This window comes from Sinocyclocheilus grahami, unplaced genomic scaffold, assembly GCF_001515645.1.
Source record: "Sinocyclocheilus grahami isolate Dianchi unplaced genomic scaffold, SAMN03320097.WGS_v1.1 scaffold413.1, whole genome shotgun sequence".
NCBI classification, from domain to species: domain Eukaryota; kingdom Metazoa; phylum Chordata; class Actinopteri; order Cypriniformes; family Cyprinidae; genus Sinocyclocheilus; species Sinocyclocheilus grahami.
Window position 1 is genome coordinate 247912 of NW_015505592.1, and position 24130 is coordinate 272041.

At 37.7% G+C, this 24130-nt stretch overlaps 4 protein-coding genes across 4 annotated transcripts in view; all 4 read right to left on the reverse strand.

Moving 5' to 3' along the window:
• The window catches only part of LOC107551062 (TNF superfamily member 13b), a 7374-nt gene extending 4312 nt beyond the window's left edge, over nucleotides 1-3062 (reverse strand). The window contains exons 1-6 of the mRNA XM_016232551.1: nucleotides 3016-3062; nucleotides 2638-2919; nucleotides 2003-2090; nucleotides 1549-1605; nucleotides 626-750; nucleotides 362-512 (exon numbers count right to left, since the gene is read on the reverse strand). Of these exons, the coding sequence (XP_016088037.1) occupies nucleotides 362-512; nucleotides 626-750; nucleotides 1549-1605; nucleotides 2003-2090; nucleotides 2638-2907 (691 nt within the window). The 5' untranslated portion in view covers nucleotides 2908-2919; nucleotides 3016-3062. The remainder of the gene's footprint in view (nucleotides 1-361; nucleotides 513-625; nucleotides 751-1548; nucleotides 1606-2002; nucleotides 2091-2637; nucleotides 2920-3015) is intronic.
• Nucleotides 3063-4222: 1160 nt separating this feature from the next.
• LOC107551070 (protein ABHD13-like) lies at nucleotides 4223-8079 on the reverse strand. Its single transcript, XM_016232559.1, has 2 exons — nucleotides 4732-8079; nucleotides 4223-4277 (listed from the first exon to the last, which is right to left on the reverse strand). Exon 1 carries the CDS (start codon nucleotides 8050-8052, stop codon nucleotides 7039-7041), a length of 1014 nt encoding a protein of 337 aa, XP_016088045.1. The 5' UTR covers nucleotides 8053-8079; the 3' UTR covers nucleotides 4223-4277; nucleotides 4732-7038.
• A 287-nt stretch (nucleotides 8080-8366) lies between these two features.
• LOC107551046 (protein ABHD13-like) lies at nucleotides 8367-13193 on the reverse strand. Its single transcript, XM_016232536.1, has 2 exons — nucleotides 13024-13193; nucleotides 8367-9356 (listed from the first exon to the last, which is right to left on the reverse strand). Exon 2 carries the CDS (start codon nucleotides 9309-9311, stop codon nucleotides 8367-8369), a length of 945 nt encoding a protein of 314 aa, XP_016088022.1. The 5' UTR covers nucleotides 9312-9356; nucleotides 13024-13193.
• Nucleotides 13194-20169: 6976 nt separating this feature from the next.
• The window catches only part of LOC107551071 (transmembrane protein FAM155A), a 151376-nt gene continuing 147415 nt past the window's right edge, over nucleotides 20170-24130 (reverse strand). Inside the window, exon 3 of the mRNA XM_016232560.1 lies at nucleotides 20170-22118. Coding sequence (XP_016088046.1) covers nucleotides 21841-22118 — 278 coding nt within the window. The 3' untranslated portion in view covers nucleotides 20170-21840. The remainder of the gene's footprint in view (nucleotides 22119-24130) is intronic.

Consider the following 24130-nt stretch of genomic DNA (forward strand, 5'->3'; position numbering starts at 1 on the left):
GTGTGTATATATATATATATATATATATATATATATATATATATATATATATATATATATATATATATATATATATATTATACTTTATATATTACCTTAAATTATACCTTAGTGTCCAAAAATATATCTGTACATACAGTATATCCTGAGCTTAGGCAATATTGTATTGTTTACAGTCATGCTAATAAAGCAATTTTGAATTAGAATTTATAATATACAGTATAATATATATTATAAAATATACAAAAAAGATTTAGAAAAGCCTGGGAAGTAAAATGTCTAGATACATTACAGTAATGAGAATTTGCACTTTGTAACTCTTTAGTAACACTGATAAAGTAGCAGGCCTTTCCACGCTCACCTCCAGTGTAGCACGTGTTGAAGTGATTGACTCGATTCATGCTCTGAATACAGCGGAACAGAACAACGTGCTGACTCTCGTCTCCTACAACGTTCTTCTTTATACGAATCACGATGTGGCCCATAGCGAACGTAGAGTCTGTGTAGTAAACCTGGGAAAAGGAGAGCTTGAAATAATGAGGAAAAAAACTCTGAGCACTGTGTTGGGATGTTTCAAAGAGGCCAAAAAACTCAAGAACGTGTTAAACATTCACAATTTATATACCTGACTATAGATAAAGAAGAATCCTTCCTCTTTAACTAAAATGGTGCCCTGCTCTTCCTCCAGAGCTGAGCCACGCTTCAGTCCGACTTGCCATGGGATGGCTGTGCATAATTCCAAAGCAAACTCTAACAAAATATGAACAGAGAGAGAGAGAGAGAGACCATCTTCTGAAATTAGGGGCTTCCTCAAATGCAAAAAAACTCCAAATCCAACAAAAGGCCAGACAAGGAAACGTGTCTATCGACGCTTAAATGTGAAAAGAGTACTTTCTCTTGTTCTGCTCACATATTGACTTAAATGTTTGCTGTTGTGTCGAATATAGAATATCATTTGATAACAGTCTAAACAGTATGATAGATTCATAAAACAATCTGAGCTGACATGTGCTGCTCAAACTGCAACGATCTCATTCATACGTTTTAGGACGATCTGACAGTTATGTTTAGGGTTGGGGTTAGAGGCAGGCCTTCATACTTATTAGTTTTTTTTCTAAAAATGTTACATTTTCATGAAATTTACAAAATCGCTACCTTGCAAAATAGTTACGTTTTCCCATGAGATTGGGTTGTAAAATCAGGGAATTTGAAATGTCATGCAATCTATTCTACCACTGGGATTTCTCAGATTATATGTAGAAAAGTAGGTGTTACATCTATGCAGATTTCCTGGACACCCAACTGATGTCACTGACATGTTCACAATCACATGTGTGAAGCCACAAAGTTACAGGAGTTCAGAACATGTCATTGCAGGCCAGTTCTAATAAAAAGCTCTTTTTAGACTGGAAATGATGTTTTGATTTCTAAAAGTTACAGTGTGCTTTCATAGTACAATGAACTAGCACTAGCAAAAGCAAGGTCATAATTTATTAAATGGATCAATTGAACGTAATTTAACTTAAGTCTATGCCACTCCTCCAGTACCTTTCTGGAATGTTTTTCTCTTGTTGTTTGCCATCATCTGTAAGCAGGGCTGGGGTTCTGTGGATGGGCAGAAGAGTTTTTTTTCACATAAAAAAAATGAATACAATACACACACAAGGAGAATAAAATGTAATTTGTTTACTGTGAACATACATGTATTCTTACTACACATTTCTTAACTGAGTATTGTCTGTAAGAGATGACAATGATCACGGTGGTGCAACTCTAATAATAATATCATAAGGGTTTTGCATTCAGTGACTCAAAGCAACAGGATATGCAAATGTCTAATGGTGCACTTTTGCACAATGTGCATGTTTTGTTTTTTATTTATTGAGTAGTTCTAATCTTACACCATCTTTGCTCCGCACCAAACCCACAGCACTTCTCAGTTAACACTCAAAAAAGAAAAGACGAGATGAGCATCACGGAATAAGCAGAAGTGTGGGCTTGCCTGCTTTATTTGAAGTATGACCCAGGCTCCTTTTTGACAGGACAGCATGGTCTGTTATGGTATCATCCATCTCAGTCTGCTGCAGATACTGTACACAGACAACCAGCTTATTGTGTGTGGTAGATTATAATGGCCACCTTGACCAGCATGAAAGTACCCAAAATATATCTGCATCTAGGTTGGTCATAGCTAAACCAGTTTAGCTATTTTTTTTCTCTCCCAACTAGACAAGTAGATGGGACTGGTGCTAGTTGTCACACTTTTTTACTTTATTTTAGTGAATATTTCTTGTGAATATTTCTGGAAAGTCCATTTCTGTTTAGGGACATACCTTAAAGTCTTTTGACTACAAAAGTATTAACTAATGCCACTTATAGCAGCATATAGCTCTGCTTATAGCAGAGTTGAACTTGTTTAATAATTGATGATGAAATTTGCAACATTGACACTGTTAATTTACGTGTTCTCCAACAACCAGTTGGACTCCGAACATTAAAGTTACTGAGATATAACCATTGAGACATCTTCCCCATGTCACAACTAACTGCTATTTATGCAATTCCTTCAAATTCATCACATTTACAAGACACCGCTTTTTAGAAAAACATTTGATGTACATGTGTTGTGGTCCAAACCTCAATTCTCTCTTTGCTCTCTTCTTCTTCCTGCTGATGGGTTTGTTTTTCTGCCCCCTTCATGGGTTCCTCTAGTGTTCCGCTTTGCTCCTCTCTCTTGCGGACCACCTCGGCTCTCAAACCCTCCACCTCGGCCTGCAGGGCCAGCACATGGTACAGGGAGATCACAGACAGGGAAGAGGATGTGATTGCAGCAATGACCAGCACCAGAAACAGCCATGGCAACCTTCTCCTTTCACCCCGACCTGGACCAACATCTTCAGCAGGCATGGTGGAAACAAACTTTTAGGAAATATGGTTATTAGTGAATCAATTTAGCCTGAATGGCATATAGACAGATTCTGAAGAAGTTTTATTTCTTTGAAGATCTCAACCCACCTCAAAACATGACTTCAATCATGCAGGATCCTTACAGTGGGAGGTTTCTACTCAGAAAGAAGCTCATCTGGAGGTTTTCTTTATGCCTGCTGAATCCAATTCACCGTCATATGGCATGAATGTTCCTCTGAAGCTCTTAACACACATTGCTTTCTGAAAAGTCCTGGATCAGACTCTTATACATAACTTCCCTTCCTCTTCAAGCTGATATTTGTTGATATAGAGGACAACTCCTGTGATCTACAAAAGCAACTGCACTTACAAAAAACGTCCCGTCTGCTACAATTCTCCAGCTAACAGTCTGGTTTTTGTGTCCCTTTCCTGCTCAGCTATCCACACCCACTGTATTCAACACTGCACTGCAACTGAAAGTTGCTTTGTCACCACTTTCTGTTCCGACAAACTGCGTCAAATGTGCAAAGATAAACAGTAGATAAATGAAAATGTCATGTTTGTTATCATAGAATATCAGCACAGAAGAATGAATATAAATGACGCTGACCAGTAAAGCGAAAGCTATTCTTGGTATAAAATCAAAAATAACAAACAAAAAAACATCAGTTTCATTCTTTTTTTAAAGTGGAGTTTCCAGAGTGAAAACAGGAACCAGCAGCTTCAGAGCACAATTAGACTCTTGCAGGCAAGTTATCAGAAGGGTTTGATTTCTTTATTGCATGTCACCACACAGAAAATAGAAAGTGTGATTTAATTGTATGTACATGAACAAATGATTCGAATAGAAAACCCAGAGCTCAAAACACAAATGTCGAAAGAATAAGAAAACCCTCCTTGCACATTCAGAACTGAATCTTTCCACTCTGCTATTTACTGTAAAAAGCAAATATAAAACATGAGCAGCACTTTATATTATTTCATTCAGTTTACGAACAAGATGAAATGAGATTTCAACATACAAACTAGCCCCAGAGAATGGCCAGAACATGCCGATGGTGTGTTAGTCAAATCTAGTAAACTCTTAAGTAGTTTTTTTTCTCTCACTATTTTATCATATTTCAGCATCTTTGTTTCAAGGTTAACACTCAACCACACAGACATTCAATAAGGTATCATGGCACGTCACTTTGAGTTCAACTAAATGACACATTGCAAATAATTTTATTCTGAAAATATTTCCTATTCCGTTTAGAGGCAGTTGTTATGAATTAGGCCTATATGATCAATAACGACCATTACGAATATTTCTTTTAAAATCAAAATGTCAATAAATTGATATACAAAAGTATCTTATGTCCTGAAACCACCTTATGTTCCACTTCTTACTCAATTACAACTGTCCTGTTACCACATAACTAATATTTATATTATTTCATTCAGTTTACGAACAAGATGAAATGAGATTTCAACATACAAACTAGCCCCAGAGAATGGCCAGAACATGCCGATGGTGTGTTAGTCAAATCTAGTAAACTCTTAAGTAGTTTTTTTTTCTCACTATTTTATCATATTTCAGCATCTTTGTTTCAAGGTTAACACTCAACCACACAGACATTCAATAAGGTATCATGGCACGTCACTTTGAGTTCAACTAAATGACACATTGCAAATAATTTTATTCTGAAAATATTTCCTATTCCGTTTAGAGGCAGTTGTTATGAATTAGGCCTATATGATCAATAACGACCATTACGAATATTTCTTTTAAAATCAAAATGTCAATAAATTGATATACAAGAGTATCTTATGTCCTGAAACCACCCAAAAGCCGACGTCATGGGAACTTTTTCTCTTGCATTGGTTGGTTCCACTTCTTACTCAATTACAACTGTCCTGTTACCACATAACTAATAAACATAAATAATACTAGACATAACTGAAGACATCTAGAGCTCAGCTGTGCTACTATACAATCTCTTAAGCACCCTTGAGAACGACAGGTGCAAAAGAGCCCGTCAAGTCCCGAAAGGTGGACTTTGGAAGCCTGGCATAACCTCTGGTTTGAAGATAGCAAAATTTGCATGCAAACTGACATAGGATCAATCTGCCTTGAAATCTGTCATCTTAAAATTCACAGGCAGTTTTCACGCATTACAACAGACGTGAGCGTAAAAGTGCGTCAGAGCTAAACGAAATGTGCTGAGCATCTAAAGCATGCAATAATTACAGACTTGGATGTGCACTGATCCAACACTACATCATAATGGGCCAGGTTTGCAAAGTCCACCGTTCACCTTTTAATGGGCGCTTGACAGTCAACCACCAATGTGAGACTACAGAAACACAAACCTCATGTCTTTACCCCCGATTCAATACATTAAATAGTTAAAAGAATGGAAATTCTTCTGTGGAACACAAAAGGAGACATTTCAAAGAATGTGCTGGTTGCTCTTCAACTACAATGAAAGAGGAAAGAATCTTTCAATGAGGAACAGACTGAAATTGTATTTGTTCTTCAATGAATCATCACGAGAGAATCTTGTGAATGAATCTGTTGATCTGTGTTGCAAAGACTTCACAATTCTAACAGATTCAACTCAAAGTTCAACTCCCTGGAGAAGATTTTTAGTGAATTAGAACATTTCTCCTAATGTGTTCCACTGAAGAAAAAGTCATACAGGTATGGAAAAGCATAAATGATGGCAATTTAAATGTGTGTGTTAATTAAACCTTGCATTATTGTGAATGTTTCTGCTTTTTAAGGTAAGTGCAAGAAAATGGATGTGCGACACAGTGCAACAGTCACCATTGGGCAGGTTTTTCCAACATGATCCAAACAAAACAGGGCATTGGCAGAGATCTGATGTTAAGCAAATTACCTTATTAAAAGAAGGAAAACATCTTATTTACAAGTTGTGCAAATGGACTGTGCTTGGAACACTGTCAAGCAGCTGCTATGTGCGATTTCACTCTTACTTTCAGAAGATCACTAAGCCTGAGAAAGAGTAAACATACTTTAGGCTTCTTGGGTTGGTATTTTCATTCAGTGCTCACAGTGAACTGCAGCCCACATGAAAATCAGTATAGAAATCTATACTTCTCACACACAGCTCCATATGCAAAGCCAAGACATGGGATCAAACCACAATGAGCCGATTTCCTGAGTGGATTTTAAACCTTCCGTAAAAAAAAAAGAAGGCAGTGTGATAAAATAAAGCTCCAACACATTACAGCCGGGTTCAGAAGATTGAATGCATGAAATGCCATAGACAAAATGAGTGAACTAGGATCAGTTGCCCCTGGTCCATTTAACTGTATTCACTGGAATTTAAAAGGCAAACAATTTTAATGAGCCCTCTGTTTAAAAAAAAAATTTATACATTACATATAAACAAAATAAATAAAAATAGAGCTTCTCAGTTTGTTAGAGTTGTTTAGTTTAGCAGTCCTAAAACCTAGGAGTTTTTGGAATAGTAGTCAGTGGTTAACATAAATTACATACAGCCATACTTCAAATGTGATTTTTAAAGCTGTTTTGTTTTCTAAAAGTGTAAATCTCAAATTCAAGTAATCTTTTTAGCAAATTTAACCTTACCGTTACCAACTTCTACAATTTGTATGTATGAGATATAAGAGGTAGGACAAACGTGACAGTCTCCTCATATAATGGTAACCGCAGACATTATTTTAGTCACGTATTTTAAACCACTATTCTAAATAACTGACATCTAGACTGAAGAGTTCAAACTAAGAAAGAAGTTCTGACCATTGTGATTAGGCAAACAACTATTTCCAATTGCGTTTGCAGGTGGTAGGGCTATTAGAATACTTATGAGGGCAGAAATTGTGGGTAAATAAAAAAGGACTCAAAGGGCATTAAATTCTTGAGGCAGGTGCATTCATACTTGATATATAAAAAACGACCAAAAAAAAAAGTTCTGAAGGCTTAAATTCATCCTTCTCTATTAAATAAAGGAAATTGTAAATAATGAATTCTTGGTGTGTGATCAATGGAAAGAAAGAGCGTAGAAGTTGGGGAGAAGAGAAATAATAATAACAAAGAGAGAATAAATTGTACATTCTATCTGAGAGGGTCCAGATTTAGAGCAGTCAATAGTAATAACTCTTCTAGATTATGGTGACGTTGGTCGTCCCCTGGGCCGTCTCTTCTCGGGCATGGCTTTTTAGAAGCTCCTTCATGAACTGCTCTAGGGCGGCAAAATAACCCTGGCACTGCCAGGTGTCATTGTGCGTACCCTCAGGAAAGATGGCAAGGTGTTTAGTCCGAGACGGCGACAGCTCGTACAGCTGTTTCATCATCACCGGAGGGATGAGTTGATCTGATAAGCCCGAGATGAAGAGAGATGGCATACGGCAGAGTGCCACATGTCTATAGGACAGAAACTTGTTCTTGTAGCACCAGAGCGGTAGGTAACGCATGGGGAAGAAAGAGAACAGCGTGGCCGCCATGTGTGGGATGCTCAGGAAAGTGTTCTCCACCATGATGGCGGCCACTCGATGCGGGTTGCATGATGCCAGACGGATGGCCACCGCGCCACCCAATGAGCGGCCGAAAAGCACCACCTTGGTCTTGTCGATGTCCGATCGGGTCATGACGTAATCCAAGGTGGCCTCTGCGTCTTGGTACAGTCCCTCTTCGCTAGGTTCTCCTTCGCTTTTGCCGTAGCCTCTGTAGTCCACCAGAACCACGTTGACCTTCAGGTTGACCAGCATGAGCAGTGCGTTTGGGACGCGGTGGCCGATGTTCCCCGCATTGCCGTGGAAATATAAAATGGTGGGAGCAGAGGCGGAGTTTTCGCCAGTGTAACGGAGCAAGATGAGGTTGAGCCGCACACCGTCTTTGGTGCGGATGTACACGTTCTCGTGGGGGATTCCCGCCGGCATGGGGATGTAAAGGCGCGATGATGAGGGCTGGTCGGGAAAGTAGAGCAGCACATCCTGGAACTTGTACAGGAGGCCAGCCACAGAGGCCAGAATGAGTCCCAGCAGTGTGAAGCCTCCGTACAGGTGGAAGGTCAGAATGAGGGCCAGCAGGGAGACACGGCAGACTGCCCAGGACCAGGCGCACACTGTCAGCAAACACGCCTCCAGTGCCCCCCATAACCTCCATGGCTTCTCCATGACAACCGGGATGACAACAGTCTCCGTACTCACTTCAGGTGTAATCTGGGGAAACACAGAAGGTAGGTTTATTGGGTGGGGTGGTGTCATTATATTTTAGAGATGTACAATTTTTTTCCAAGAATGACAAAAATCTAACTTGATCGTAGTAAATGCTGCATTATTTTAAACAGTATTATATTAAAATTTAATTTTAAAAATATTTCAGTTAAAAATAAAAAAAACAAAAAAAAATTAAGATATACTACTTCAATGGCAAGTGTTTCTTCCTATTTTCCCCTATTATGGTAAGACATGGCAGGCCAAATCAATGGTCATAACAGGCCAACTTTAACCCCATAACCCTGGCACTGCCAGGTGTCATTGTGCGTACCCTCAGGAAAGATGGCGAGGTGTTTAGTCCGAGACGGCGACAGCTCGTACAGCTGTTTCATCATCATCGGAGGGATGAGTTGATCTGATAAGCCCGAAATGAAGAGAGATGGCATACGGCAGAGTGCCACATGTCTATAGGACAGAAACTTGTTCTTGTAGCACCAGAGCGGTAGGTAACGCATGGGGAAGAAAGAGAACAGCGTGGCCGCCATGTGTGGGATGCTCAGGAAAGTGTTCTCCACCATGATGGCGGCCACTCGATGCGGGTTGCATGATGCCAGACGGATGGCCACCGCGCCACCCAATGAGCGGCCGAAAAGCACCACCTTGGTCTTGTCGATGTCCGATCGGGTCATGACGTAATCCAAGGTGGCCTCTGCGTCTTGGTACAGTCCCTCTTCGCTAGGTTCTCCTTCGCTTTTGCCGTAGCCTCTGTAGTCCACCAGAACCACGTTGACCTTCAGGTTGACCAGCATGAGCAGTGCGTTTGGGACGCGGTGGCCGATGTTCCCCGCATTGCCGTGGAAATATAAAATGGTGGGAGCAGAGGCGGAGTTTTCGCCAGTGTAACGGAGCAAGATGAGGTTGAGCCGCACACCGTCTTTGGTGCGGATGTACACGTTCTCGTGGGGGATTCCCGCCGGCATGGGGATGTAAAGGCGCGATGATGAGGGCTGGTCGGGAAAGTAGAGCAGCACATCCTGGAACTTGTACAGGAGGCCAGCCACAGAGGCCAGAATGAGTCCCAGCAGTGTGAAGCCTCCGTACAGGTGGAAGGTCAGAATGAGGGCCAGCAGGGAGACACGGCAGACTGCCCAGGACCAGGCGCACACTGTCAGCAAACACGCCTCCAGTGCCCCCCATAACCTCCATGGCTTCTCCATGACAACCGGGATGACAACAGTCTCCGTACTCACTTCAGGTGTAATCTGGGGAAACACAGAAGGTAGGTTTATTGGGTGGGGTGGTGTCATTATATTTTAGAGATGTACAATTTTTTTCCAAGAATGACAAAAATCTAACTTGATCGTAGTAAATGCTGCATTATTTTAAACAGTATTATATTAAAATTTAATTTTAAAAATATTTCAGTTAAAAATAAAAAAAACAAAAAAAAATTAAGATATACTACTTCAATGGCAAGTGTTTCTTCCTATTTTCCCCTATTATGGTAAGACATGGCAGGCCAAATCAATGGTCATAACAGGCCAACTTTAACCCCGAAATGAGGACAAATTTGTGAAGACAATGTGAATTTCCATTCACAATGTATTTCACTTCCATAATTTCACATATATGCGAAAGGAAATGTAGAGTAGAAACTAATTTATCCATCAGTAATTGATTGGATCACGAAAAGTGGGCGTTACCATAATGGAGCCAGACTGAGTATGATTTAGCTAAAAGTAAACTTTAACAGCTGTTAGATATAGGGATGCACCGAATGTTCGGCAACCGAAATTATTTGGCCGAAAATAGCAAAAAAATCTCTTTCGGTGTTCGGCCAAATAACCGAAAAGGCAGAATAATATGTACCAAACAATGACTTAAGCGATCAAATAGAGGCACGCACTAATGCAGCAAACATGTCGGCAGTGTGAAAGTATTTAAAACTATCAGAGAAAGATGCAGAAATCATGACAAGCACGAAGCACCGACAGCAAGAGACTGTTTAGTGCTGCATCACGTCTCCGATGAGAAGAAGATGTGGCTAATGCTGGTGGTTAGGCTACTGTATGATGATTGATATGGCCTCAAACGATTAGTAAATAAACTGCAGAATGTTATATTTTCTAATGCACGCACGAATTGCATGTATTCTGACAGCGCTGCATGAGCTCACGGCGCCAGGGTTCAAAGTCCAAAGCGCGAGGAAAATCTGTGCTGAAACTGTGTTACTCGTCAGTTGCTCAGTAACATTTTTGTGATTTTGTTTTTTTAAAGGCATGTGACAATGTGATACGTGCGACAAACATCTTCCCAAATTCGTAATGAGAATCATTTATAAAGCAACAACTCCATCAACATTCATAAATAATAGTATTGTAATTTTACTGTTGTTCTGTAAAATGCAATAAAAAAAAGCAAGACCATAATGATAATAATAATAATTACCCTACAACAGCTCTATTAATACATTTATTATAACATTCACACACAGTGTTCAAATTGGGATCTGTAATATATTCTAATGTTTTAAAAGAATTCTCTTCTGCTCAGCAAGGCTGCCTTTATTTGTACAGTAAAAAATACATGCCTGATTCAAGTCTCAAAAATGGCCAAAAAATATTAAGCTATTTTACCAACTTATTAATTTTAAGTACAATTTTGCTTTGATGGTATAATGTCTGCTAGAATGTTAAAAAATGTTCAGTCAGTGTTAAGTAAATATTTTAAATAGTTGTTTTGTAATTGATTTTGTATTTGAAAAGCAGGACAAAGCAGTAAAAAGCACATTTTGGCTATTTAATTTATGCAATGGTGAAAAAAAATGGCAAAATGCGAAAAACCGTGTTTGATATTCGGTGTTCCAGTGTTTAATTTTGTTCGGCTTCGGCCAAGAATTTTCATTTCGGTGCATCCCTAGAAAGATAATATTACCCAATAGCCTGTAAGGGACTAAGTAATGTCAGCAGAAAAGGAAAGTCATTACAGTGGAAGATCAAAGCTTTTAAAATTGGATTACAGATTATGAACAGAAGCATTTTTTTCTTAGAAATAATGTGCACATATGAATCATTTACAATGAAGTATCCTTGTCTTCTAAGTCTTTAATCCAACTGTAAGAACTTGATCTTCTTCTAAAATGGCTTTTCTTCTTGTTACATCCCTATGTGACATTAGGAGGAGTTGTTTGTTTCCGAGCTGTTTTTCTGCCGCTCTCCGTTTTACTTTTGGTTTGGCAGGGCGTGCTGATTGGTACATGCCACTGTCAATCATCGTCAAGGGCTGAGTCCAGTGTGCTGATGTCAGGAGGTGCCTTGCCAATGATTGGTTGCTGGAATCCTGAGAACTTATCAAGTGGGCATATCTGTGTTCATATAGAGGCTTGCCACCATGCTAAGTTAATTCATTGTGTTTATTCTGCTGGCTTTGTTTTGAGTTATCATCAGAGTGTTACTGCAGTCACTTTTAAGGAGCTTAACCTTTTCCTTTCCTTCATTTGTGATTATTATCGTTGTGTTTGTGTTGGCTGAAGGAAAAGCAATAGGTAAGTTATGTCACGTGACATACATTGTGCACACTTACACTAGGCTAGGGACACGTGCCACCTGCTTTATTTTTTGTTTGTTCGTAGTCGGTGTAGGACAGTTACGGCATCACAGACATTGTAGATTTTTTGTTTCTACATTTTTTTTTTTTGTTAGATAGTTTAAGTTAGGTTAGAAAGATTTGGTTTGCTTTTGTTCTTTTTCTTTAGCACGGTCCAATGTCCCCTTTCCTACCCACATCTATGGTGTTTTTGTTATTATTTGTATACATTTCTTCTTCTTTTTTTTGTCTATATAATCACAGTTTCTGAATGTTTTATTTCCCCCTCCCAGTGTTGTATATAGTGTTTTGCCTTACGGTGGACTAATGCTGCCCTTCCCATTCCCCATATATATATATATACACACACACACACACACACCCACTTATATTTGTACACTTTCAAAATAACTTGACTATTTCACAACAACTTTGAACGAGGTGCATTCAATCAGAAAAAGCTGGAAATATTTGTTTTATAATTTCAACTATTTTACTTTCACTTATTTTCCTAATGGAAATTTCCAAAAAGAAAGAGAAAATAATCAAATTAGATAGAGTGATTTTCATCTGTAAAGTACTTAATTCACTGGACTATCCCCCCCAAAAAACAGGCATTAACACATGGTTATGTAATACATAAGCAATTTTTTGTTATCTATATTGCAATATGTACAGTTGCCACTATATACAATTATTTACTGTGATATAGGATTTTGGTCAGACCTTCTAGCCCTACAATGGCCTTACTGAAATACCATGGTATTACCCTCTGATACCATCACTGTACCGTGGTATCACCACAGTACTTTTTGCAGAAGCAGACAGTAGGTGCACATATACATTGAGTCATCTAAACACAGGTATTATCTGATGACACAACAGAGTGCTGTCTGGAGCCCTCAATGTGTTAAGGGACCAAGTCCAGTCTTGAGCAACCAATTACACTGGAATGCAGATGAGGATAAGTGTTCACTCATTCATCTATACTGCACAAAGAAACATTTAGGCTAGAGCTCCCAAAACGAGCTGTTTTCCCAGATCGCCATGCAATGTAATAAAAACAGAAGCTGTACCACGACCTGACCCCAATATCAAAGCATACAGTAAAACACTAAACCCCTCGCATGTTGTTTTTCATCCAGCTGTTGTCATCGTGAGAGAGAAAAAACACCCTGAAGTCCAAACCCAGCCGACACGAATCATAAACGCACCGATAGATGACAGATTGATGTTGACAGCAGCTTTCCCCCTCTGGACTTCATGTACTGCACAGCTAACTTAATACAGCTGCTAGCCATGTCCACCACACATCTGCTAACAGTCTGATACACAACTACTCACATCTATCGCATTCTTCAGCGGCACATCTTCAGAGAGCTGAGCTTACGAGCAGGTGAAACGTTCATCTGTACGAGCATCCCGTGAAATAACAGCTCATCCACTGTAGCTAGCAGCAAATCTAGCCGGACTGCTGCTGAACGCTGGTGTCGCTTCTAGGAAGTTCCGGGCGAAAACAGCGGAACCTTCTGCTGACGGTACTGCCATGTCCGTATTTACAAGTGTTTATTATTGTAATTGTTACAAATAGCGTATGTCTTCAGTAACATCGCTAATGATAAATCGTATACATTTATACAATTAAAACATATGTGACAACTTGCGGAATTAAAATCTGGCAACTTTCCCCATGTGATATTTATGGAAAATACCTCTTGGTAGGCAAACCTTCAGTGTAGCTGAGTCGTCTGTGAATGTTTGTTAGTCTATTGTGTTAAAAAGTAAAACAGCATGATGATATTAGATGGCAGTGGTGTAGTGGTGCCTTGAGAAGTGGGTACTTAATGTACGCCCCCATCCCAGCAAAGGATGTGTTCTAAACAGTGACATGTAAAACTAGTCTTGCTCATTTAGTTCACCCCAAACCAGTAGCATTTGCACACTTAACTTCTGCTGCTTGTTTGAATTCATGGAGTAAGCATCATTATTAAATTAATATTAGCCACAGAAGAGGTGCAGATTTTACAATAATTAATTCAAACAAACAAATAAATAAAAACAATTAACATTTTGTCAGAACCTCTAGTAAATTACATATTTTGTTTAGTTGTCCGTTCAGAATAGTGGGAGAATCATGATCTCAGTTAATCCAGAATTGTGCAGCTCGGCTTCTGTGTGTGACTGACTGTTTCTCTTATACCAGTGACGGGCAACTGGTAATTTCGAGCCCTGACACAGGAGCGGAGCCATAATTTCAGAAGTGAGTTTTTCTAATTGACAGGTTTTATTATTATTATTATTATTATTATTATTTTCCTATCTATTACTTTTACTTGGCTGAGAAATCAAATGCACTGCTGGACAATAATTTGTATTCTATAATATTTTCCTAATGAAGATTTTATTGGTTTGTTTATACTACAAACACTTTTTCCATCTTTAGCACAGAAAAAGGCAGAAGATATATTTTATTATTTCTATCCACCTTATTTTTCCTGTAAGTGTGGACGCAGCCATTCGTCTATTTTTTTTTTTTTGGTCTAGCTTCTGGTATCATCTGCTTCCAGCTATTTTAGCTGTACAAAACAGCTCGTTTTGCTGCTTGATATTGCAAACTGGTGTGTCATATTATTTTAATGTATTGTCTTAATTATGAACACACTGGTTTATAGTGCAAACAGTTTTACGGTTTACTGCACTTTGCTATTTTTCTCAATAATTCCCTACAGCGGCTAATGAACCGGAAGTCTTGCATATTCACAGAAAACAACTTACTTCTGCATTGAAAAATAAGGTGGATAGCCAACTGTAATAAATGCTATGTTATAGCACTGCATTATTCAGATGCTTTTTTATTACCTGGAGATGACTTGAAAAAACACACATAAACCATATATTGTCGCAATCGTGTGTTTAATGTCTTCACGTTTCATCAGTCAAAATGTTTCTTTTTATTCAGTTTAGCTACACCTGAGATCACTTTGATTACAGCGATAGCTGGATGCCTTTATCAATATTAGGGAATTCCTGGCAAATCATAATTACTTCTATGAGGCTGTTTTGGACTTTCTGTGTGACAGTATGAATGAAACATACACTGCATGAGAGTGTTTACGCCTCTGTCCGGATCACATCACTGTCTTTACTGGGTGTTTTTAGGGAATACTTGCATTTATTCACATGCGATTGGATTAGCTACTCACGTGCTGGACTGTCATGGTTTTGGCTATGCAGGACACTACTGAACCATGCGCATCTGAGAGGAATTATAAGTGGGTATACGCAATGCTGACTGATAAAGAAGTGGGTATATGCCGTATACCCTGCACTACACCACTGTTAGATGGTATTTTAATTTTGAGAACAGAAATGACAAAATCAACTAATTTAGAATTTTGAAGTGCTTTAAAAAGTGTTAAGACATAAATTGTATTTTGGTGAAGAGTCATCTGAATGGTTTACAGTACACCCACATGAAATGAAGACTGTACTCATAATAGTCTTCTATAAAAAGTGTTTTAATTGTATATGGTACAGGTCGGCCCCTTAATGTAGCTTATACCTACGTCCTCCATCATCCACTAGAACGCCACTCTCTCGTGAATGCGCATATGACAGTTAGTGTAAGCTAGAGATTACGGTATGTAAAGTTTTAAATATGGATATTTTTCTTACACAAGTGCATCGCTTCCCTTCAAAAGGCCTTTATTAACCCCAGGAGCCGTGTGGAGTAATTTATATGATGGATGGGCACACCTTTTTTGGGCTTCAAAATCTTGATAACCATTCACTGCCATTATGAAGCTTAGAAGAGACAGGATATTTTTTAATACAACTATTGCATTCGTCTGAAAGAAGAAAATCATATACGCCTAACTTGAGGGTGAGTAAATTATGGGGTCATTTTCATTTTTGGGTGAACTATCCCTTTAAAGTAACTGCAATCTTACATGAAAACTATAACTGTGCTATTGTCACAACTTTCCTGGGTGACAACTAGCCTAGGTCTAGGGCTCTCCCCACCCCATGCCAGGTGTATTTTGTATTATATTTAAGTTCATGTTCAAAAAGGTGAATAAAATGCATTTCCTGATAATACATCTGAATATGTGGCAAGTCACTATCATCAAATAAATAAATAGATAAAAAATTAAATAAATAAGTAAAGTATGTATGCCTATATTGCAGTATATCATATGAACAATCATCAAATAAATAAATAGATAAAAAATTAAATAAATAAGTAATGCCTATATGCCTATATTGCAGTATATCATATGAACAATATATATATATATATATATATATATATATATATATATATATATATATATTGTATTATAAACTATAATAATATACATCAAATAGCTACATTTCATAAAATGCATTTATTTTACATTCTATGATTTTTCCTTTGATCTTTCATATTTTGCATGTTTATTTTTCCTCACGCACATCACAATGGAATAGTAGTCAAAGTTATCATTTGAATACACAAATAATACAAGTGTATGACATCTGATCTAGCGGAAAAATTCATGTAAGCTTTGCATGAATGCTCAGCTAATTTAAAGAGAGACTGAAATATTGACTGACCTAATTGGCAGTGCTGGTACTGCATTGAAGAAAATCTTGTCTTGTGATCAGTCTTTTTAAAATAAAATTTTACTTCTGTGTAAAATTTCAGGCTACTACGGTCCCAGAACAGACTTTACTCACATAACATTGACATAAATCTATCACTGACTGTTCTTCTCAGTCAGGAATTAGTTCCATATTACACTGTGATTACTGAGAGAGATCACTGCTCAGTCTTGGATATTTGCTTGAATAATTTTATAGATAAATGTCTGTGCAAATCTACGCTCAAACAGGCATAACCTGCTGTGAGGTCCACTTCTGTGTCAGCTTATAGGACTGTTGGCTTTACTTTTGTTCTTTCAACATGACTGCTCTTTGTTATTTCTGTTAACCCTCATGTGCGCCAGTCTGGTTGATCAGGTTTGTCCTGTAAACCTGTATAGCTACTAAACAGGTCACTTCAGACAGATAAGCATGCTACCTCTTTTTTTTTTATTAATTACACCATCATCATATTTGCTGAATGAATTCCAACACTTGTTACTAATTTTGAAGTGCTGATTCCAAAAAATAAAATAAAAAATGTTTTGCTGTAGCATGACACACTTTCTCAAAATATTATGAATTTTGTAGCATTTTTGCTTTCAACAATAATTTGTAATGTGAAGAAGTCTTAAATTATCCCTTAATCACCAGAAAATATTAGGCATTTCTGCAGAATTTCTTTTCAAGATGCAATGCTGCGTCATATGTAAAATATCCATAATTATATCAAAATATATTTGTTTTAATAGTTATTATTTTACATACAGCTACTGTAAGTATGACACTTATGGGATGATTTCCCATAAAATAATGGTTTGCAACCTCCTTTGACTGAAAAAGTCACTTTGTCTGACTGACCACACACTCCAAATGAAGAAGCAACCAGTCACAATGAACAGACGATATTTGTTATTTCATCAGAACACAACTTTAATCATTTTAGCAGTATAATCATACCTTCGAAAAGATCATAACTTGTGAGATTGTTTTATAAATTATTTCATCAAAGTTGCTTGTAAAAAAATTAAATAGATTACTGAACTAAATTATCTATAATATTACAATATACCGGTAGTATATAATATATTTTTTTTCAGTAGTCATAGTCATAATGTTATCTCTATATGCCTTTAAACCTTCATATTTTTATTCTTAAAGTCATTGCTTTGCACATACCATCACATACAGCATCAAGAGGACAGTTCTTGTGATGAAACCACTCCACTCTCAGTATCCATCTCAGCACAAACCAACCAATGATCTCTGACACTTACAAAAGAGGATTTAAAAAAGGACACCAACTCAGAACACAAGGAAACCTCCAAATCAAACAGAGACACACATTTTTTAGCATTCTCGTAACGTATTTACAACAGAAAAACAACTGAGGTCGAGGGCTGCATAGGTCCACAGGATTCAGAAAAGAAAGTATTTCTGCTTGCTAAGTGATTACGCAGTGTGGAATACTACTTACTCAACTGGATCAGGATTTGGAAATGATCATAAAACATGTGCAAGCATAAAATACATCTTATACTAGGTTTGGTGGTGTTTAGCGATATTAGCAGACATCTTACATTCAATCTCGTTGGTCGCTGAGACAAACTGTATGGTGATTGAATCCCAACAAACACAGAAACATGTTACAGATGTGACAAATCTGAGCAACCACAACGCCGCTTTCCGTTTAGGAATATGTTTTAGTCAACACTTTGTGAATGGTGTCGTCTGAAGTACGTTTAGTGACTGATTCAACACTTGTTGCATTAAACCAAATATTTACGAGGCAAACCGAATGATTATATTGACATGAGTGTTGAAACTGGTGTAACTCGAAATCCTTCCTGACTTGTAGAGTGTCACCAAGTATATACACAAAGGATTTCCAAGTGAACAAGCATGTATGTTGTATACTTCTTAGCAAATTAATAATAGTATTACGCAATTGCCATTAGCCCACCTCTCTCTAACTCATCTCTTATCCATCCTTCCTACACCGTCAGGCCCAGCTGGAGAGGCTGAATTAGTTTTGTTTGGAGGGAATCATTTCTGATCCGTCTGCTGTTCCAGAGCAGGTGGTCCAAGCTGAATGTCCAGGGTTATAAACCAACTAATAAGCTCTCGAGAGGGTATACTGTATCTCTCATTGCTTTCCTATAAGTATTCATTAGCGAAGTCCTCAGCACAGAATGCTGGACTGGCCTTTTACATCTCAAATGGGCCCATTGTGCCGTGCCATATGGTCAAAATTTCCTGGTCAAGCTATTTTAACTGAAGCACATCATAAGCGTGGCATAGCATTGTGTACATATAGCACTAGTTATGGTGTTTCTCGTAACATATTGGTTTAATATGAAATCAATTAATGTATTAATAAAAATAAAAAAAGACCAATTTTTTTTTCTTCTTTTCTCTAGATAGGAGAAATTACAATATGGGCCTAAATGCAATACATCAGAGCTGTATTGGTAAGGATATTACATTATTAAATCTTATTATCATTATTAAATCTTATTATCAGATGATTGATAAAACTTAGCAAGCCCAAATTCACAAAACAGCCAAGCTTTTTAGCATTCCGAGTACATTTAGTTGACAATTCTGAAATTTAAAAACAGTGGAATAAAAGGAGCCTCTCTCAGCATTTGACCAATCAGGTCAAATGCCTTTTTTTATCAGCTAATCTGAACTGCATTAGCAGTCTATTTCAGAAAACAAAAAAATCACTTTGTGTTTCTGACACCTCAAAAGGTCACCGCTAATGGTAGTTTAAACAGCAAAAGGGCAAATGGATTGATTTGTTCTCTTAAAATCAAAGTTATTAAATTTGCCTCAGAGTCAGTATTTAGAGTTTAATGGTATTGCATGTGATGGTCAGGGGCGATTCCAGGATTATCATTTTAGGGGGGCTCAGCCCCCAATCAGACATGGTCCTCACTGCAGAACACAAGATCCAGGGGGCGAGGTTGGATCCAGACCCAACTCCTCCCACCTTACATATACCTAAATATATATATATATATATATATATATATATATATATATAATGGCAACATCGTTTTATAAAGTATATGTGTTCATATGTGCTTCATTTTCACTGGAGGAAACCTGTGGATTAATGAAGGGTGAACACAGCGAAAACTTAGGCTACAGTAGATGGGGAACCGATTGCTCCCCCATGATATTTTGTAAACTGTATTTATGACAAAGAACTACACAGATGCAGATATTATAACAATCTATTGATAAACACACACCTTGTCCTCTATTTCTCGCTCTGTGCCGCTGCGGTCTGCGGATTGAAAACAAAATCTGCCACCGTTTTCATATGAAGTTTAAAGGGGACTGAGGCAATCACGAATTCGTGTACAGTTTATGGAACTAATTGCAAAATTTTAGGGGGGCTAACTGGTCATTTGGCTTAGCGACGCCCATGGTGATGGTAATACACATTAAGAGAAAATCAGCTTTTCAAATGTGTCTAAAGGTGCGGTCACATTGGCAAAACTTAACAAAATTTCGCAATGCATTTAGCACTGTTTAATCAGAGGTCACTTCCAAACAAAATAGCTTAATATTGGTAAATGCAATGAATTTGCATGTTCAATGTGTAATAAATCTAAACATGATGCAAATTTCAATACAAATTTACATTTGTACGTATTTACGAGTCTGTCAAACGTGAATCCGATGCAAATTTTGCCTAGGAAAAATGTTCCCTTCAAGCGAAATTCCAGATTGGACTAATTGACTACATTTTACCCACATAATCTCACCGTACAAAGTAAATGTGACCACACCTTAATGCAGACAATCTACAGATATGTACAGGGAGGGAATAAAAGTACATGAAATGAGTGTGCGCCATTTTATTCCTATGGCATGCATTATGCTAGCCTGCTTTACACAATTGAAATGTGGCTACAAAACACTTTGCTTTTCTTTTGTGTTTGGTTCACATATTTAGCCTTAAAGCTATCTGTGACTGATATACAGTATGTCATATGTATGAATGTGAATCTAACATTAACGACTATTAGTCATGTCCCATGAGATGGAAACACAGGTGTGTGAGGCCTGCCATTTTAACAGGTTCACACTGAAGCTGTCTAGAGAACTTAGATAAACTCAAGGCTTCGTTTTGTGTTTGTGTCACAGCGACACAACCTCATTAGAGCATACCTGTAGAAAACAAAGAAAAACAATATATCAGCCCTTAACTTTGCCTTTCCTCCACACAAAGAACCAGATTCCTCAGCCCAGCCACCTGAGACGGGCCTTCATTCTTCTATCAGGAGCTTCTTGATTGAGCCCCTCAATTACCTGTTGATGTGACTATCTTAAGGTTTGCAACAAATTAACATCATTTTCACTGAGTTATTCATGCCACATGAATCTCTACATGCAGGAGTGTTTGAACGTGTGTGGATGATGGGTAAGCCCTTTACTGTAATAAAGAACGATGGATCCTCTCTGTGTGATTGGGGTAATTAGTCCCATAAGCTCTGATTGGCTGGGTTCATGCTGCCAAATAGCAATTTGGATGGTACTCGGAGTGAGAGCTTGTTTTCAGATTGTTTGGGTTTATTTCTTTGAAACTTTAGCAGGATAGTCTAAACTCTGGTTCTAACATGCATTTACAGAATATAGGGTAGAGAATATACTATCTTAATATAATATATAAAACACTAATGATGCTAAAACAGATTTGTGGACGTCATTTTGCAAATTGAGGGAATAAACAGAAGTCTGGATAATGTCTAACATCCCAACAAAGACCTTTTCAGTCGAGCACTTAAGCAAAGAAGGGACATTAATGTACCCAGACCTCCAAAGCTACTGACCTGACCTCACAGGAAATGACATCATACCAACAACAGAAATATCAGGCTACCTTAATAAGGTTACAGGATCTTAATGGGAGAATCTGAGTTTGAACCTGGGCTTTTTGTTGGGTGTCTTGGTATTTGTCTAGGCAGATTTGTCAATGGATAAACTGCAATAGATATCCTCGTAATGAAGAGAGCAGCATTCAGAGAGTTTGTGATTATGAAGAGAAACGAGAAGAACATCTAAGTGGACACACGGATGCAAGCACAGGCACACATGCACACACACTCATCCATTCGCTCACGTAGACACGCACTCAGTCTTGAATATTCACTTGGATATTGTACATTTAACTCATCCGTCTCTGCCAATCCTTCCTGCACAAAGACCCAAAATGAAACAAAAAGAAACATGAATTAGATCCTGTAGTCATCTAGTGCAACAGAAATCCAAACCATAGACACAGTGTAAAAAACATGGTGCGAGAGAACACTATCCACCTAGAAGCCTCTTTCAACAAAGGCTACGGTGTTGTCCCTTGTTCTTGTTGCTTGATTGGATTCGTCCAGAGTTTGTTTAGCTTCGTCAATTTGCTTGGTTTGTTTTGATTACATGTTCTCAGTCTCAGTCCCAGCAAGTTCCCCACGGTCCGTCACGTCGCTGGAATCGGCACTGTAACTGTGTCGGTACTAAGTGGCTATTCCGTCATTCCTCGTTGGAGGAGCTGGAGGTGAGGTTGAATCCAGTGGGATTGTGGGATGCTGTGAGAGTGGCAACAGTATGAAGGAGGACGAGGACCAGCAAGCAGAGTTTGAGTCTGCTGTTGCACAGTCTAGAGGCCGCTGACGAGGTCAGGGATGTCCCGTGCTGGCATGACGGGTGAGTTCTTTTGAGAGTGCCTTTGGAGCTGTTGTCCGCCCTGCTGTCCCATTGGACATCGCAGCACTCTGTCTCTGTGTCTGAGGGGTTGTCCTCTTGGAGCCCTGGGCCAGCAAAAGACAAGTTAAGGGTGATGATAAATGTTCACTACTAAGTAAAAAAACTTTCAAAATCTATTTCTTGTAAAATGTACTATTTGTTCATGTTGTTTTTGTCTGGTTTGGAAAATCTTTAGGTATGGGTCGGATTAAGGGATCTGAAATATGGTCATGCAGAATAAGGCATTAATAGGTGCTAATAAACAATATGCTAGTAATACACATGCAAATAAGCAACTAGGTAATAGTGAGAATTGGTCCCTATTGGTCTTAATGACTAATTTTGGAAGTTTTTAGATATATTTTTCAAGAACGTTTTTCTTTACAAATCATGAATTATTAATTGTGAGTGTACACATCTTAATTAATTTTAGAAAAAAATTAAAATTTATTTTTCAAGGTATTTTTTCTTTATAAATCTTACATTTTTAATTGTGAGTGCACACATCTTAGTGATTATTTTTCTTTAAAAATGTAAATCTATTTTTCAATGTAAAACTTTTTCTCTTTACAAATAATGATTTTTGGTAACTGCGAGTGTACAAATATTAACAATTAATTTAGGAAAAAAGTTTTCAATGACTTTTCAAGGTAATTTTTTTCTTTACAAATCATAAATTATTAATTTTGAGTGTACACATCTCGATTATTTTAGAACAAAAAAATCTTTTTTTTTTTTCAAAGCATGAATTATTAATTGTGAGTGTACACATAATAATGTGTAAATTAGAAAAAAAAGAAAAAGTTTTGTAATCTGTTTTTCAAGGTGACACATGGCATTCTACACTCTAAACTAACCTTATCTTGTCATAAATAGGTCAAATTATGTGATATTTTAAGAGACTTGTTGACCTTGACACAATCATGCATATGATATTATTGCTTATGTTTTTTGATTACTCTCTCCTACTTCTGCATGTTGGTGTGATCACCTGGCTTTGTTGATATTAAAGGGATAGTTCACCCAAAAATTTTAATTCAGCATTCATTTGCACAACCATGTCGTTCCAAACCCATAAGACTTTCATCCTTCTGTGTAACATAAAGAAAGATATTTTGAAGAATGTTGGTAACCAAACAGTTTCAGTTTCCATTGACTTCCACTGCTTTGTTTTTGTTTAGAAGTCAATGGGAACCACAAATGTTTGGTTACCAACATTCTTCAAAATATTTTTTTTTATGTTCAGCAGAAGAGAGAAACTCATACAAGGTTTGGAATGACACCAGGATTCAGGACTATCCCTTTAATCAGCAATTCAATGTAATTGTTAAAATAGATGGATGAATGTATATAGATAGATAGATAGATAGATAGATAGATAGATAGACAGACATAAAAACATTTCATGCCCTTTGTATTCATAATCAAATAGAGGATACTTTAAAGATTATTCAACCACTGAGTCAACTCAAATTTTGTGCAAATATGACATGATCATGCTCATTCATCCAATAAATGTGTAAAGCAGAAAGAAGAGGGAATAATTGTACTTCCAGTTTCAGCCACAAAGTGGCAACAGAGACCAAGTGCGTACTCAAATCAGCAACGCTAGTGGAAAATGCTGCCTACTCGGGCAATAGATGGTCCAAATCCAATGTTTGCATAACATCCTGTCTACTGTGATGCCTTCATTTGGTTGTATCCTTCGCTGTCTATGGCATCCCACATTTCTGTGTGTGTGGTTGGGTGGTTAGTAAAAGGAATGAAAATGCCATTTTGTCATTGGTTTGTCAACTTAATTTCTACTGAGAAATAACCACTGTAGTCATTATATGTCTCCTAAGTTCATGTGAATTTATTCTATTCCATCAGACGTGACATTTTGGTGCAGTGTAAGCCGTTCTGAAATCAGTTCTCTTAAAATGTGATCTCATACGAAAACACTGTCTACCTCAACGACAATGAAAAAATGTGTTGCTGATATTGCTGTAGTCCCCTCCTCTTTCATATGTGTATGTACATATGTGTATGCATGTATGTATGTATGTATGTATATATGTGTGTGTGTGTGTGTGTG